The sequence below is a fragment of the Amphiprion ocellaris genome, chromosome 16 (assembly GCF_022539595.1).
Source record: "Amphiprion ocellaris isolate individual 3 ecotype Okinawa chromosome 16, ASM2253959v1, whole genome shotgun sequence".
In the NCBI taxonomy this organism is placed as follows: Eukaryota; Metazoa; Chordata; class Actinopteri; family Pomacentridae; genus Amphiprion; species Amphiprion ocellaris.
In genome coordinates, this window is record NC_072781.1 from 23899391 (window position 1) to 23917837 (window position 18447).

Here is an 18447-nt window from a genome sequence, read left to right on the forward strand (position 1 = left end):
GGCATACTGTTGTATAATGAAAGGTTATTGAAGGACAGCATATTTAAAAATGCTAAGGACCCCCACATCTCTGCAGGCAGCTGCAGTCTGTCGAGTGTGAACCTCCTTGAGGGAATTAATTCTCCCTGATTCACCATCAAAGAAGGGGAAACTTTGCTGCTCTGCTATGTTTCATGCATCCATTCTCCTCTCCTCTTACTTATCAATCTCTATTTTTGGGAGAGAGTAATGAGCCTAATGTCATATTGCAGATACTGTATGTGCCAATGTGTGTGCCTACCGTAAGTTTGTATTTCCTGCATGTAAGCAAATAAACTGTAAGCAAGTGTTTGTGTTTACTTCGACTGGAGTTTGATTTTAAAGGGATTAATAAAGTGAGTGGTCTCTTTGCACTAATATCAATGCAAGAATGGAACTAAGTTTATTACCCAAAATTCAGAATTATTGTTACCTGTGTATTAGAAATGATGACTAACCTTTAAGTAATCGGCCAATGTGCTTCAAAGATCAAAACTGCGTAATCAGAAAGCATAGTGCAAGCAGCATCTGAGGCTATCTGGCCTGAGAATGATTCTGACAAGCAGTGAAACCCTGCAATTAGCAATAAAATGTTAACGTCTGTGTAAAGCAGCAAAATACATGTTCTGAGTTTGTCAAACCACAGAAAACTGTCATTAACCTGAGGGTAGTCATTGACAGTGCTCACACCAAGTGGTATGTCACGAACTCCACATCTGATGCCAGGTAGTGGGTAGACCCTTTCCTCCCCACTCCCCTGCTCTCTCTCTCCTCAGATGGACATGAGCATGGTGTGTGGCGTGCAGACAGCTGTGGTCAATCTGCAATCATCAGAGTTGGTTCGCGAGCAGTTGGGAGTGATCTCGTCACTACCGTCTCCCCATAAAAGACAACCTCAGATCACTACTCAGTGCCGGACCGTCGAACAGCCTCAGTCAGTCTTCATTCTTGTTCTGTCTAGCTCCTTGTCGTAATCCCGTATGCTTACAACCTGTTCTTGTGTTTCAGTTTCTCCCTGGGTGCTCGGAAACCTTAGCTTGGCTTCAGCTTGCCCTCAGCACAATCACCTGGAGCTATCCGACCCTCATCATGGTAGCACCTCTGCACACCACCTGTCTGTCATACGTCCACCACACACCACCTTTGTCTGCCACATCTGCACCTGCCAAGCCAACCATCTTTCATCAGCTAAGTTCCCGCTTGCTCTCTCAGTCCAGTCATTTTCTGTAGATCTCACGTTTATCTTGTTTCCAGTATTTCGTAGAGATTCCTGTTCTGCCAAATTATCAGCAGTAGTGTTATTTTTGTGCTCCCATTGATTCAGACTTTCCTTGCAAGGTATGACCAAGTTTTGGGTTAGTTCTGCTGAATTTGTTAATTTCTGACAATATGCTGGCATAGCTTTTCTCTGCCAGCCCACTAGTATTTTTATCTGAGATATTGTCATTAGTTTGTCTTTGCCTGTGGAAGTAGTTTTGCTTCCTGTTATATTTTGTGCCTTGTAAAACAAAGTGTTTTTCACATGCCTATGCCTGTCTGCCATTTCTCTGTCTGCCTCACACCTAGGTCTCAGATTCGGTTCTGTAACTTGGTACCCCTGAGGATGAAAAATTAAGCCAACGTGGAAATGACTGCAGTTCCTCTAATTTTCCCTTCAATCCACATAGACCCCATGTTGAAATGACCAATTTACAGCAGAAATAAACAGCCTGGTCTCCATAGCTAATTTTCCCGGTTCATCACAATTGTAGAATAGTGCAGACACTACAATAAACTAAACACACAAGGCAACCTGCACTCTTTGGTGGGCATGTACAGCCAATGATGGTGCCAAACATCAGCGGGACAGGAGGATCGAAGGCCTGGGAGGGAGTTACTCAATCTGATCTCCTTCACCAGTAACAGTGAACTGTCCATGAGTCCCAGTTGTCTCTGAAGAAAGTTTGTAAAAGTACACAGTATAAAATGCTCATTGCATTGAGATGGGCACTGGTGGTGATCCTCAGCTCTCCATCAGTGTGTCCTCTGACAAAATCAATGCACCTCCTTCATATCATCCTTCTTTTATAATTTAATATGGAGACCAAGCTGTTCTGCAAATTCTGGCAACCAGGGAAGATACACTCTATACAATAACTTTTAGGAAAGCTCACTTGTCCTCAGAAACCACAGGCACAACATTTCTAAATGGAGAACCTGATTTAGCCTGTGTTTATCAGTACTTCTTTAAAATCCTGTCCGATTTCAATCCTTTTTTCTTGTTAATGGAAGTTAGTCTTCTATTTATAGATATTTTTTTCTGACCCTTCCGGTAAAATGAGTGATGTGTATGATATACTACACTGCAACGCTTCAATGGTGATAGCAAGAATAGCATACATGCCAGTATCTCTACTAAAGTGAATTAGTTATGAATCGCCCACATGCATGAGTCATACATCAGTAATAGCCTAATTTTATGAATGATACATGATGATGAAGAAATCTGAAAACAGAAGAGCATGGCACAATATTTTAATATTTAAGACACCTCCCAAAATTTCACAAATCATTCTTCCAGCTAATGTCCTAAAGGTCCAAAATGAGAGATTTTGAAGACAAATAGCATTAATATAGCAACAAGTATCTGCGGTGTAAAGACACAGTGAAGTATTGGTGTCCTTAGTAGAGAATGAATTCACACTCTCTTTCTTCTCTGTGTTATGATTTGGCAGCTGATCGGTTGTGCATGCATGGTAGTTCATACTAATGCAAGTGAGTCCCTCCCGTTGAAAGTGATGGTTCCTCTGTGCCTATAAAAAGAAAGTGCAGTCTGGAGGAATAAAAATGCAGTTTGGAGCATTCAACTGGTGCAACCAGAAAGCAAAGCATATAAAAACATTATTTCATTTGCATGCTTACCTAAATTTATGTTCACTTGTATGATTTTCATCACCATTCGATGTATTTTACAGTGCTAGTGTGGGACAATGGTTGTGGATGGATTCCGTTTTTAGTTGGCTCTAATGTACACAACTTTTGGGGGTGCAAATGAAAGGAAACAAGCAGGAGGTGTGGCCTATATATCCATTAGTTTTAGTGTGAGATGCTGGCATTCTAGCAACATCCAGTGGTTCTGAATGTTACATATAGAACCTGTAGATGTAGTAACTGGAGTGGGTAAGCCACTGATGCCAATGCACTCTAGGTTTAATAATGCTACAGTGTTACAGGGAGGAGGAATGCAAAATATGACTCCAGTTTACAGTCTAACTCCACAGGCCAGGTCTGAATTTCTGTTACACACACTTTGAAAATACACTGCCCGTCCAAACAAAAAAGTCATACACTAATATTTAATTGGACCGCCTTTAGCTCTGAGAACGATGCACATTCACCATGGCATCGTTTTGATAAGCTTCTGCAGTGTAACAGTATTTATTTCTGTCCAGAGTTGCATTCATTTTCTAACAAGATCTTGTATTGGTGATGGGAGAGTCAGACCACTGCGCAAAGTCTTCTCCAGCACATCCCAAAGATTCTCAGTGGGGCTGAGGTCTGGACTCTGTGGAGGCTAATCCATGTGTATAAGTGATGTCTCATGCTCTCTGATCCACTCATTCACAATGTGAGCCCCATGAATCCTGGCATTATCATCTTGGAATATGCTTATGCCATCAGGGATGAAAAACTTCATTGATGGAAAGACCTGGTCATTCAGTATATTCAGGTAGTCAGCTGACCTCATTCTTTGGGAACATAATGTTGCTGAATCTGACCAACCTCAGATCATAAACCAAACCCCCACGGACTTGTAGGCACTAGGCATGAGTGCATTATTTCATCTGCCTCTATTCTTACCCTGATACGCCTATCACTTTGGAACAGGGTAAATCTGGACTCATCAGATCACATGACCTTTTTTCATTGCTCCAGAATTCAATCTTTACGCTCCATAGCAAATTGAAGCCTTGTTTTTCCCATTTAGCCTCACCGATCAGTGGTTTTCATAGGGCTATACAGCTGTTTAGTCCCAATCCCTTGAGTTCCCTTCGCATTGTGTGTGTGGAAATGCTCTAGCATTCACTACTAAACATAGCCGTGAGTTCTACTGTTGATTTCTTATATGATCACAATCATCCAAGAGTTTGTCTTGACTCCTTGAAGATGATGGTTCACCACTATCCTTCAGGTTTTAATAATGCATAGGATGGTTCTAAACCTGATTTTAGTAGTTTCAGACATCTCCTTAGTTGTTGTTTTTGCTTGATACAGGCCAATAATTTGACCCATCTGAGACAGATTAGCATCCTTTCCATGACCACAGGATTTGTCTTCTGACATGGTGGTTTAAGAAATGAGAAGCTACTCGTTGCATCAGCTAGCGTTAAATAAGTTGTTGTCAGCCGAAATGTATTCATCACGGCAGTAATTATTCAATGGAAGGCTTCTTCCTATTTATTTAGTTAAATCCAGGTAGCGACTTTTTTTTTTTTGGATAGGCAGTGTATTTCATCTTTTTATATTTACTAACTCTATTTCATTTTAACTGTGCTGTTTGTGTGGATTTAAAATGCTAAATAAAAATGCAAACATGACGCAAAGTCTTTCTGGGTATTATATTTTCCCTTACGGAAAAGGGAATGAATAGAATCAATGGAAGTTTGCACAGTGCTCGTATTGCAAAGGCATGTGAGTGGGTGTATGAATCTGTGTATTGTGTTTACAAGTGCTTTTACCATTACTGTGCGCATCGTTTGTGTTCTGAGGCAGGAGGACTAGTGATTATGCTGAACAGCATTCGCCTTGGTAAAGTCCAAGGCGTTATTACAGATCAAACAGTGAGTAAACAAACCATAATCACATTGTGACGGATTCCCGGAGCCCAGAACAATAACACTAGCAAGTAAGGGATTTGCAGGGAATAGCATAACATCGTTCTTCTGAAAGTATACACTGAGATAGACTTGGTTTCTCTATTGCAAGCAAATTAGTCGCTGGGTGGAAATTGGAATCTCAATCACAACACATATGAGCAGCTCTAATCTCAGTTAGATGGCTAACAGCATCGTATACTTTCAGAATTATACAGATATTAATATTTAGGTAAAATATGCATATGAGTTTATATCGTGGCCTCATATTAGTGTTGATGCACTGCACAAAGTATTGAATGACACCTATTCCAAAGGTAAATTGCAGTACATTTAAATAAATGTATGTCAGCATATATTACTCAAAAGAAACATGCTTGCACAAAATTGCAATATGAACCCCTCGTGTTCTCTGTCAAACACACAGTTCCCTTGAGTGTTCTGTCATTTCCATGGCTGCATGTGTCTGCAGTTTCCTTACTGTCAAAGAAAGGCCTGAGGTACTTGTTGTATCCTTTCATCAGCCTCTGAATGGTAGGAGGCAGAATCTCTCCTTCCTTCACTTCTGCATTGAGCATCGAGCTCTCTAACAACCTGAGAACAAAGACAGAGACAGAGAAGAGCAGAAATAAGAGTTACTCTTCAGTTTCTCCTCCCGTTGTGCATTTACCAGGTGGATTCCTCTTCGGTAGTCATAGAACCTGCAAGGTGTTGATTGAGTTCCTCAGTAATTCTGACAAGCTGTGCTGGGTGGAAGAAAGGGCAGGAAAAATGGGACAAAAAGAATAAAAGATAACAGTTTTAATTATGATATCACTTTGAATTGTCTGGTCCAGAATATTTTAAACTATCCCTCTCTGTTTTTTCATCCTCGTTTGCCTTTGAAAGCGAGTGTTCACTTTCATGAGTTGTTTTCCCGTTTTCGTTCTGAATGCTACCCTTAAAGGCACACTAAAGTGTGGGAAGATGATTATATTGTTGGCAACTTCGGCAGGGGGGAAGGAACACTCATTGCGCCTTCCGTAGCGGTATGTGTGTTTATGTATAAATCCAGCTCTAAATACAGAACGAATGCTCTGTAGAGAGAAAGCCCCGGGGCACGTGACATGATGTAAGCGGGGCTGAAGCAAGGCAGATCAGGCCATGTGCAGAGGCAGGAAGCATTCATCTCCATACGCTGGCAGCATGTCAGAAGCCCCTCTGTCACTTGTATGCTGCTGTCGTCAAATGTGTGACAAGGAAAGAACACTGAAGCAATGGGCCAGATTTTGTATCTTACACTGTCATCCACACATTCAGGAGACTTCCGTCATTAAGCTGAACGTGCTGCATGTTTTAAAGCATCAGTATTTCATTGAAAATTTATTGTAATGCCTTGGTATGATTCCAGTAATCAACCTAACTGACTTGGGTCAATATATTTAAAGCTTGGAACTTAGACCAGCGTAGCTGCTGCTAGTGTGTTCCAAAAACCCTGTTGCTTGTCATTATGTCACTATTGTATAGGTGCTGGAAAACCAACGTCCTCTTTCTGTTTTGTGTCACAAAGCTGTCTCTCATTGTGCTGTGAAGCAATCCAGTATTTTTTTCCGTGACATCTGACTTTGCAGGACGCAGTTTTTTCTGGTGATGACCATGTTTGTGTGCTGAATGAAAAATACAGAAGCATCTCAAAATGATGTAATGATTTATTGATGATACAGAACTACATGTATATCCCATTAAAGTTTGTTTATTGTATGTAAGGAGACACAATCATTATCTTATTATTTATGGAATGAAAATATTTCTAATAATACAATTCTACAATTTCATTTAGCAGACGCTTCAATCCAAAGCAACGTACATCTGAGAGTAGATACAACACAAGCAAGTATCTCATCAGCAGAAAACAACCTGGTTAAGTGCCATAGAACAAGTTTAAGTGTGATAATAGGACCGTGGTGCCTAATATTGTACAGAGGCTGGAGGTAAAAGCGAATGTTACCATTTCGACATGCTAAAAAAGAAAATATTAACAAGTAAAAGTCATGAAGAGTCCTTCTGTGGGAGCCTCAAGCCTGTAAAATTTCATGGTAATCCATCCATTCATTCTTTCTATGCACCACTTTACCATCTGTAGGGTCGTGTTCAGTATAAATTACATCCTCATGATGGCACAGGAGCACAGGAGCCGGATGTTATCAGTCTATTAAATGGCAGTTATCATCACAGCATTCTCATGCATATGGTCCAGCTGGTACATACCCCACGTTCAAGCAGGCTCAGTAAAGCTGTTGTCATCCATTATGATCATGATAAGAAAGTAGCCCTGATAACACAGGCAATCTCTTGCAATCATGTGAATGAGTGCGTATACCGACCGAGATGGAGCCATCACACCCAAAACAGATAAAATGGGGCTCTGTAACACGTGGTAAATGTAGCAAAAGAGTGTATTTTAACACAAACCAGGATCCTTCTCTAAATCTAATCAGGTAGTTGATGTCTAAACTCAACAAAACACCAACTGAAGAGCAGCAAAGTGACAGCAAAGGCAAACTTAAAAGAAAAGTAGAATTATGGTCTTAGACAATACTCAAACTGAAGTCCCCAGGGTGCAAATTCACTTGGACTTGGTCACCACCAACCATTCATGCATCCACATATAGACTTCTGCTCCTCCTAGCTTGCAGCTCCAGCACCAATAGATCAAGTAAGAACTGAGCTCCCTTAAATGAGGTGATAAAGGATTACTGAGCCTACTATTACGTGGAGTAAGGGTGTACTGGCCCATATGTGCAACATATTTTACAATCATAATAGCCATTTAATAAGCTCATTACAGGTAAAACAGGTGATAAGAGGAAAAGTCAGGGAATCTCTGTAGTCTGTGGGTTCTTCGGATCATGAATGTCTGGAACTCAATTCATTGTAGTCCATGCAGTAATAGCAGAACAATTTCTGTTTTGACCATAGTAATAACTAGAGTCCCACTATTAGGTGTGTAGAATATGTGATTTGACAAACTGAAGAGAGATACCACCTATCATGTCTCACTTGTGTTGGACTTAATTCACCTGACTGTATTAAAGTCTCTCTCTGGTCATTGTTCTAAGTCTACACTGTGGTGTAATGTGCAGATCTCAGAAGTCTATCTCCTCTATCTCCACCCCTCTCCCCACTTGCTGCAGCTGAGCACACTAGCTCACCTACAACCCTACTGAACACTGTAAAACTATTCTACACTGTACAATGGCAAGCTGTAATATTGGAATTATTCAGCAATATGAAACCATGGATGTCCCAACCTGTGTTTTTGAGACTGTCATCAGGAAACTGCAGCTTCACAGTAGAAATATTCAGCCATGATGATAACTGTTTAACTCCTCATGTTATGTCTTCTAGCATATAAATGCCATACGGACACGTTAATGAGGTAAAGAACTTGATTTTCATGAAAAGGGGTCCAAAAATGAGGGTTTGCACTTTTTTTTTTCATAAAATCACCATCTAATTTGTGTGTTCAAATTTTGACAGCATCACAGTTTGTGATTGACTACGACAGACGCTACGAATGATAGAAAGGTACAATGTTGTGTGTTTTTTTCTGTAAAAAAAAAATCACTTCCTGGTGAGTATCCATACCAGTCTCTGTGGAAATCCCTGGTCCTTTTCATTTCTTCCAATAAGACAATAGGCTCTCCTCCTGGTGAATCCACCGCATGGCCTGACAACCATGCATCTGAACTTGACAGGCTTCCACAATAGAGGAAGAGCACAGAAACAAATCCTTCCACTGAAAACTCAGAACTTGTTTCACCTGACTGTGTCAAATCAGCTTAGACAGTGGGGTAACTTACTCCCAGCACACAGTTGCTATGCTGCATAAAGTCTCACTCGCATAGCTCTTGTTTCAGCAGGCCACAGCACTGCATGGGAAAGCCATGTTGGTGATGGTAACAACAGCTCTCTGCCTCAAGCATACGATATTATCAATCTGGGTCACCCTGTGTGACCCTCGGTACCTTTACAAATTGTTTTGCATCCATTTGAGTGGGTTTGTGTGTGTGTGTGTTTCTGCATGGCTGCAAAAAATCGGTCTGCAGTGACACAGATGAGGATAGTAGCAAAACATGAAACATCAGAGCGAGGGATGTGATGAAGGCATGGAGATGACATTAACTTGAAAAAGAACACATTTTTGAATTGTATATAGCAAAAAAAAGGCAAATACAGAAAGCATACAGCTGTGTAAAGCCACATATGCAACTGACTACCGATAACCGATAGGGACAGAGCTATTCATCTTTGAGGTTTATCAGAGTTTCACAGTCTGACAATGAATCGCCGCTGCTTTGATCAGAATGTGTGTTAAGAGCTCCCAGCTCCTTTCACTCTGTCCACTTCTGTAAATCCCCAGACTCTAACTTTTGGCTGTCTAAACCTTCACCTGCCAGCGGGGATGAGACCTCAGATCTCCAACCTGCCAAACAGTCGCTATCCACTGAGCCCTGACAGAGCAAAGGAAGAAGAAGAAGGTGGACGTTTAGAATACATCAAGAATCACAAAGGCTACTTATCTTTTTGGTGTTTTTTTTTTTATGTTCAATGCAGTACAATCATGACTGCATGCGGCTGCGTGCCAGAATGCCAAACACACAAAGTCACACACATGCATGCACACACAAACACCCACACATATTTATGTACTGTAGGGTCCCTCTCTCCAAAGATGAAAGCACAGTGCGCGGATTGCACATTTTCCCAGTATGCCCGCTGACAGACCCAACACACCTGCCCACCAGGCTGCCTATCAAGAATAACAAGATGACACACTGAATGCCCACAGCTGAGCAGAGGAGGCCTCTGCCATACTAAGTCACAAGCTCTTTCTCTGCTTCAAGTCAATTTGAAAAATATAAACATTCTATATCCATGTTCTATATGCTCTCTACATCTACATCTCCACTAGCTTAGGAACAGTGCTGTGCGTTGGCAGTCATGGACATCCACTGGCATTCTGGCACTGTCTGCGTCATATATAGTAAAATCAATGCTAATGTGGTTTGGTATAATGATGTAGAGCATGTCAGTGTTACTCAGTAGCATGTCAACTCACACTTAATGCAAGCCCACCAGCTTTCCTTCTTCTGACGAACTAACACATGCTGTTTCGGCTTAGATTGCCTGTGGGTGAGACTGTGTTTTTCTTGTCTATGAGTGTAAGCCCCTTGATGGAGTGACAGCCTGTCCAGAGTAAAACCTCCTCTGACCTGTGACATGCACAGAAAAGCTCCAGCCAACTCATGACTTGCAACAGGACAAGATATATCTGAAAACAATGTTGGATGCAACGATTTTGTTATTCTGTTGTACAATCCGCTACAGCATCAGTGTTTTGAATTAGCAGTTAGTTTGCTGACATGAGAAAGAGGATAAATTAGTCCAGTGAGGGCTGCACAGTGGCTTGGTGGTTAGCACTGTTGCCTTGCAGCTAGAAGATCCCTGGTTCACACCCCTGCCTTCCTGGGATCTTTCTGCATGGAGTTTCCATGTTTTCCCTGTGCATGCGTGGGTTTTCTCTGGGTTCTCTGGCTTCCTCCCACAGTCCAAAAACATGCTGAGGTTAACTGGTAACTCTAAATTGTCCGTAGGTGTGAATGTGAGAGTGATTGTTTGTCTCTCTGTGTAGTCCTGTGACAGACTTGTGACCTGTCCAGGGTGTCCCCTGCCTTCAGTCAGCTGGGATAGACTCCAGCCCCCCCATGACCCTAATGAGGATTAAGCGGTGTTTAGATAATGGATGGATGGACATTCCAGTGACTGACAAGTGGGAGCAAAAATTCCACAACAGTGGGCACTCACAGCGGCATCTAGCAAGATACCAATTCGACTACTCGCTCAACAGTTGTGTTGGACATCGACATGAGCATCACTGTTGCATGACACCAGTTGATTTCTGAGGGCTTTATCTGTCCTGACACCTGTAGCAGCAACATTATCAGCACAGACACATGACACTGTGAATCTAAACAACACCTTCTAATGTGCTAATTGGCCAATCACAAGCAATTTTCCCTTAGTCGTCTGAACTTTGTGGGGAGGGAAGTGAGTGGAGGAAGTGCTGATCAGTCTGTCCTCGGTTGTCATGATCAACATCTTCACAATAATGAGCCCTTAGGTTTGATTGTTCTTCCGCTCCGCTTCTCTCCTCACTCTCAGTCTTGTGTTTTCTTTATTTTTCTCCTCAGCTCTCATATCTCTTCACATCTCTTTCTTGAGGCATTAACAGTCTGTGTCTCGCTTGTTCTGCTGCTATATGATCTCTAGCAATACTGTATCTATGGTGAGAAGCAATAATAATAATGACCTACTTTAAGTGACAGCTGTGCAGATGTTAAACACATGAAACCAAGGAGTAAAGCAGTGTGTCATTTGTGAGGGAAGGCCCATTACACTGCTCTTTGTGGTGTTTTAAATTAAAATAATGTAAAAAAATATGTTTCTATAGTATGCTGTCAATGAACATTTTACTAATGTGCTCAAGTGTCAACATTTGCCAGATGTGTTAATTCATAACATTTTCAAAAACACATTATTATCCATCAATCCATTGTCTTCTGCTTATTCAGGGTAGAGTTGTGGTGGCAGCAGACTAAGCGGAGCTTTCCAGACATCCCTCATCCAAGCAATGCTTTCCAGATAGACATGCCTGAGAAAACCACCAAAGGAAGGTATCGAAAAGGCATCAGAATCAGATGCCTGAACCATCCCAGCTGGCTGCTTTTGACGCAAACGAGCAGCGAGCAGCTCTGCTCCGAGGTCCTCACACTATCTCTAAGGCTGAGCTGAGCCACACTACTGATGAAGATTATTCCTTACTTAGTACAGTGAAGGAGGTTGTGTGTCCCTGTGATCGTGGGAGCTATGCTACTATGGACAATAGCCACTGGCAGGGTCTTACAAGGCAAATCTGTCCTAGGGGAGGGACATGACAAAGAGCGTTTCAAACACCTCAATGAAATGACAAAAAAGAGGTGGCATAACCTCACCCAGAATGGGGAAACTAGGGCCCCCCTCTGCAACCAAACCTGAGAAGGGAGCTCATTGGTGAGTGTCTGGTGGCCAAGCCTTCACCCATGGGACTTGGACGCGAAATAAACACACAATTAGTTGGATGTGAATGCAATTTTATGAAAAAATATTCAGCGAAGCTGCATTAGCTAGTGCGCCATATAGAGATAGTTGACAGAACAAACCGTTGACCCCCAAAGCGAGTGGATCAGGTGCCTCTGTTACACTGTGGAGGGCATTTTGCTAGCATACTTTGAGTCCACTTGTCTTCTCAGAGGGAAGGGTCACTACAAATCAATACAGAGTTGCTCTGAGGGAATATCTGAGTAGAGTTCCAGAGACTTGTGCCAAGAAGCACTGAAGCTGTTCTGGTGGCACGTGGTAGCCCAAAACCTTACAGAGACACTGTATGTTGGTTTTTCCTTTATCACCTGTCTAAATGACTACTGCTGCACTACCTTATGTGACTACTGTTGTGAACATGAGCTGCATTACTCAAGGGAAACACAAAAATAGAATGCTCTATGTGTGTAGTACTGACACAGTTATTACTCCGCCAAGGACCGGAGCTATGTGACGACCAGCGTACATTTGTCCTTCTGTGAATCTGTTTGTCTGTGAGCAACATTACTCAAAATGGATTTGGATGAAATTTTCATGAAAGGTCAGAAATGACACTTTGACCAAGTGATTAGATTTTAGCAGTTATGCAGCTTATAGTCTGGATCCACGGATTTGTTAAAGATTTCTGCATCATTGCGAGATAGCGGCACAGTGCCACTGTAACTATGGCAACAAGTGAACGCTATGTCAGCTGCCTGCATCAATTCCTGGCACCCGCTACATATTTCGTTCACGCAATTCGGTATTCGTACATAGCGTACGCATGCATAACACAGGTCTGTGCTCACCGCAAGGTAATTTTTTATTTATTCTGTTAGTTTGTGGGTAGATCTATATTAAATGGCCAGACTCTATGTTGCTGTGATTTCTGAATACACATATTGAGGAATGAACAGCGTTGGCGGAGTACTGCACTGTCTGAATGCTTCTCTTGTTAGTAATGTGCTTTTTACTAAGAGACTCAAACCTTGAATGATTCAGTAAATATATATGTAATAATTTAGCTGAGGTCAAACAGAAGGAATTCACAATATTTTGAAAATTTGGTGACTATAAAGAAAACAAGTTGACATTGACTGGTGTCTGTACATCACGGTAGCTCAAGAAATATATGTATAATGGTAACATGTTTGTCATTTCTATTTATTCTATGTAAAACATGCTTGCTCTGCAGCAGTATAGTTGAGAGATTCATCCAGTGAGTGTCAACTTCAACACGTCATCATCTCAGTTAACATGTCCTCTAATGTCTTAATTATTCTGCAACTACTTGGTTAGTTAATTAGTGTTTAGCTCCTTGGTGACTACCCATGATGGTAAAACTGGGTACAGCAAAGTACATAGAGCATTTGGCCATCTGTAGCCATGAGCAACCTCAACCACATGGCCTTCATGCCCACATATATTCTATGGCCTATAGGCTATGCTAATGTGTCTTGTGTTGTGATGTGGCTGTGTGGGTGGAGGAATGGGTTCAGACAGAATCATACAGGGGTGACAGAGTGGCTTAGAATGAGGGACTCTAACCCTGTGGGGGAATTCGCCTTTTCAGATTCTGTTTCATGACATAGCCTCCCTACAGAGCTCCCTGCCCATCCGCTTCCTCTTCCACCAAATCTCCAGTGCGCACAAGGCATCAGTCCAAGCAGCACTTGCACATTTCACAACAGATTAATTCAGATGAGCATAACCCCTGCAGAGAGCTGAGTAACACTCTTTGTGGACCCTTTTCTCCCCTCTCCTCCTTCCATTCTCCCTCCCACTCAGCAGCACACTCAGCTCCAACCCGCTTCTCACTCTTATTTCATTGATTTCATGTCATTTCTCGTTCCCCAGACTCCCTCAGCTGGCCTCGTCTCTGCTATAAAAATCCCTGAGGACATCAGCATGCCATAACGCTGAAGCCTCACAAAGGAGTACATGTGTGTTCTGTATTCACACAGGGAGCAATTTGACTGAATATTCTTCTTTCAGCAGCGTGTCCAAATCAGATCAGTGAACTGGGATTTGATAACATGGGGGTGCGACTCTATCCCACAGACTTTTACTTTTTTTTTTGGTGACACATGCCCCCAAACTGGCAACATGGTCCCCCATTACATTTTCAAGAGATGAATTAATTTGTCATTCAGCTACCGACTCTAAGACACATTAACTTATGAGTTTCTTTCCTTGTACTATTAATCAATTTGATAATACAAAACATTTCATCACACTTATATGACATGCTAGATGGTAGAATTCTCCCTTGAGGGATCATCATCATGGATGTATGAAAATGAGTTATTCAGGTCCTCAGTTGACCTTCAAGGTCAGAGAATCAGGCTTATTCATATTCAAATGACAACTAATGACATTTTTGTCTTAATTCATAATCAATTGGGAGACAACAGAATTTGCTTAATTTTCCCTCCATGCAGGACTGAAATTACACTCCTTGAAGGTTTCAAGTGCTCAGTACCCTTGTGACTTCCTCGGTACAGTAGGCCGGAATAGGAGGCATCCATTGTCTTGTAACAGGCTGCTGGGGGTAACAGGTAGAACATATGGCATTAGCTCAATCCTCAAGGTGTGCTAGAAACGTTAGATTCACACTGGATGCATCACCTGTCGAGTTGCATTAAACATCTTCTTTTCTTCTTTTTGCAGAGAATATTCATTTTTTGCCACTGTGAAATGGGATTTGAGGAAAGTCGCTGCTGCTCTCATATACAGAGATTATTCTCTCGCTCATCAGGGGCTTTCAAGGCTTCCTCAGACCCCTCAGCCACTCCAGGCTCTGAGATGTGGAGGCAGGCAACGAGGCACTGCGAAAAAAAAAAAAAGAAAAAGAAAAAAAAGACGTCCTCCTAAGTTCATATCGCAGGCTTGTGTGGATAAAAGCAGCTGTTTTTCCTTTCATGCTATCCCAGGCAGCTCCCTAAGGCCCTCAACACAGGAGAATAGAAGAAGTCCCCTCTGCTATACTCTGAACATTTACTGTCTTCATAAGCCTGCCGAAGTCAGAAGAGTCTCAAGAAAAAAAGTGCCATAAGAAACATGTGAGTGTACGTGCAAATGATATCTATACTTTTATATGCATTTGGCTGTTTTACTTTTATTCATTTATTTTAGTTTCTAGCCTCAAACCTTAAAAACCAGAAACCTACTGTAGCACTATCTTCAAAAGTTGCATGTAATCAACTAGTGTTAAAAAAAAAAAGAAAAAGTCTATGATGCATTTTGTCTGGGTTTCAAGTCTTCATATTCTTCCTGATAGGTTTGCTTCCATGTTAAACTGCCATTTCTTATTCACTACAGATACTGAGATACAGCGTTTTGCTCATTTCCTTATATTATTTGGACAGCGTTTTCATTAATATTACATGCAGGCCTTGGAACTTGCTCTGCTGATTATTGAAGGGGCTGCGTGCAATTTGTCAGTGAAGCTCTCTATCCATCGCCCCCAGCCAATTAAACTAAAGTATTGCTCACTTTGCACTATCAACTTGTCATGCCCTCGTACGTCCACGCAGCACTCAATCAATTACAGCAGCGGCACAATCAGAAATTAGCCACAGTATCCTGAATCAAACAGTAAATTAACTGGGTTATTCATGTGAGTTTTACAGCGTGTTTGTTTGTTAACTGTGTGCCTAATGCACAAGCTGCAGCTTTTCCACAGAAGTGCTCCACACGAGCAATTTGTCATTTAGACCAGGTGCTGCTGCAAAATTGTGAAAGTTTATGTGTAAAGGGATGTTTTGTGTGTGTGTCAACCATAAGAATGTATCATTGCGCTGGTGAACTGTATCGTGACAATACTGAAAATACAGACACATATGGCTGTCTGAACAAGAAACAGCGCATGATTTGAAGTGGATTTTGTTCCTCACCGTCATAGCGAGATAGCCGTCTGGGAATCAGCCATGAGTAATTGATTGAATGTCAGTCTCCTGAGTGGGCTCAACCCCAGTGGACTGCTGGTAATCATACAGGCTAGAGGTCCTCTACTCCTTTCTTTAATGCTGAAAGAAATTATGCCCAGTGCAGCGAGATAATGCAATTTCCACTGACTGCAAAACACTGATGCAAATTTGAATGCCTCTTAGGAGGGAGGTTTAACTGACATTTAAAAAAAAAAAAAAAAAAAGACTTCCAAGAGCCATACCCCGCTGAGCTTGAGAATGATGTTAAAAAACACTGCCTGAAAACTGAGTGAGCTGAGATTGAATTTTTCCCCCCTTTTTTTGGTCTGCTTTAATTAGACAGAATGTGACTTTCACAAAATTGCTGCCTTTTAAAAGACTTCAAAAGGGATTCATGGGTAGTCAAGCATTTTATCCAAGTTCCCTCTCCTTTAGTGCAAACAAGACGAAAGTTTTTAGAGCAGCCACATGACAAGACTGCTGGTGCTTTGAAGAAGGCAAGCGCAGGATGTGATGTTTAGTCAGACACAATATATTTAGTCTTTTTTTTAGACAGTGACTGTGATAGATTAAGGGATTAAAGAGCCACCTGTTTTGGACGTTATCAGCCCATTAAATGGGTGTTATCATCACAGATCATTTTCATACAAATGGGCCAGTAGGGACCTTCTCCATCCTCTAGTAGTCTCAGTCAATACGTCATCACACTATTATCACTTGAGGTCCATTATCACATCATCTGATGACAGTGGAGCTGCGATTTTACACTTACAAACAGGAACAACTGGCCACAAATGGAAGATGCAGAAGTAAGACAGCAAACTTTTGCCCTGGAGACTTAAGTTTGAGTACCGTCTCATGCCATAGTTATAGTTTCATTTTTACCTCAGTCTCATTTTGACTTGTGCTGTCACTTGCAGGTTTCTCACTTGGAGTTTACTTGTTTTCACAGTTTAATCACTAAAACTATTTCCTTGGGTTTAGAAAATGATCATGGTTTGGGTTAAAATACACTCTGTTACTATTTCAGTCACATGTTAAAAAGCTGTTTTTTCACGTTTCCAGGGTAACAGCTCCACCAGAGATTTTACATGCACTTAATGATGTGAAAGCAAGAAATCTGCAATGTTAACCGAGTTAGTTTCTGTTTATCACTGATCAGAACGGATCAGTGGAGTGACACGACTAAAGGGTAGAGGAAATCCTTACTGGGTGTATGTGTGGTAATAACAATTGTTATAATTGTTATATTTGGTCATTTAATTGGCTAATAACATCTGAATCAGATCACAAAGCTATATTTTTTTTTATTTCTGAGACTTGGAGATGTGACCAAAATCCAGAGGAGACAACATTTTGGAGCTTTCAATATTTTATAACTTGCTTGACATGCACTACCAGTCAAAAGTTTGGACACAACTTCTCATGTAACGTTTTTTTTTTCTATATTTTCATGACTATTTAGATTGTAGATTCTCACTGAAGGAATCAAAACTATGAATGAACACATATGGAATTCTGTAGTAAACAAAAAAAGTGAAATAAATCAAAACATGTTTTATTTGTCACACTTTTTTTATTACATAATTCCATATGTGTTCATTCATAGTTTTGATGCCTTCAGAGAGAATCTACAATCTAAATAGTCAGGAAAATAAAGGAAAAACACTTTGCATACTCTGCCAGTTGTTTTGCAACCTGCTTCCAACCAGCTCCTCCTTTTCATGCTGTGTCTGACTTAATCAATGTCATGTCTGGTGCCACTGATGCCTGCTGAACCCCCGGGGATGTTTGCTGCTGCCTTACCTGCCTCAGGCTTTCAATGCACGCACATGGAATGGCGAGAAGGTGTGCTCTCCCCGCCACAGGTTTCCACGTATGCATGTGGAAGATCAGGGAGGTCCCACAACAGAGTGCCACTGGCCAATGTAAACTGCTGCAGAAATATTAATAATAACTGTGTTTTGTCCAAAGTAGTCCTGACTGAACTGACTCATCTGTTCATAAAATAGTTTGGCACTTCGAGGAATGTGACTTACCTGCATCCCTGCTGGGAATTAAATGAGAAAATTGATTTCCACTTACAATAATCCTATAAGTCAACATGCAAAATTATCAAGCTAACTATTGTACATGGAAATCAAGATAGAACTTTTGATGTAGTGAAAAGAAAAACACGGATGGATCATTGCACATTGATTTGAATCCATCTGATATGCCTGAATGATCAACTCAGGTTCATCTGCACTTGGTCACTGCTTTCAAAACTAAAGGCAAAGAAAACAAATATCCTTCTTTGAAGTAGAACTAAACCTTGGGAAGAATCTGAACTGTAATAATGTCAAATCTTTACAGAAAATCCTAAATCAAATCGGTGGAGTTGGACTGATGCTGATACAAACTCGAGGTGCCATTCTGCAAAGCCTGAACTCAACAAGTTGGATATTCATTGGAAGAAATCATCAAAGATACATTTTATGCCTCTGCGG

At 41.3% G+C, this 18447-nt stretch overlaps 1 protein-coding gene across 1 annotated transcript in view; it reads right to left on the reverse strand.

Annotated features, from left to right (window-relative positions):
* Window positions 1-18447, reverse strand: part of LOC111578243 (gamma-aminobutyric acid receptor subunit pi) — a 68931-nt gene that overhangs the window by 14514 nt on the left and 35970 nt on the right. Inside the window, exon 3 of the mRNA XM_023284893.3 lies at window positions 5353-5465. Within this exon, the coding sequence (XP_023140661.1) occupies window positions 5353-5465 (113 nt within the window). The remainder of the gene's footprint in view (window positions 1-5352; window positions 5466-18447) is intronic.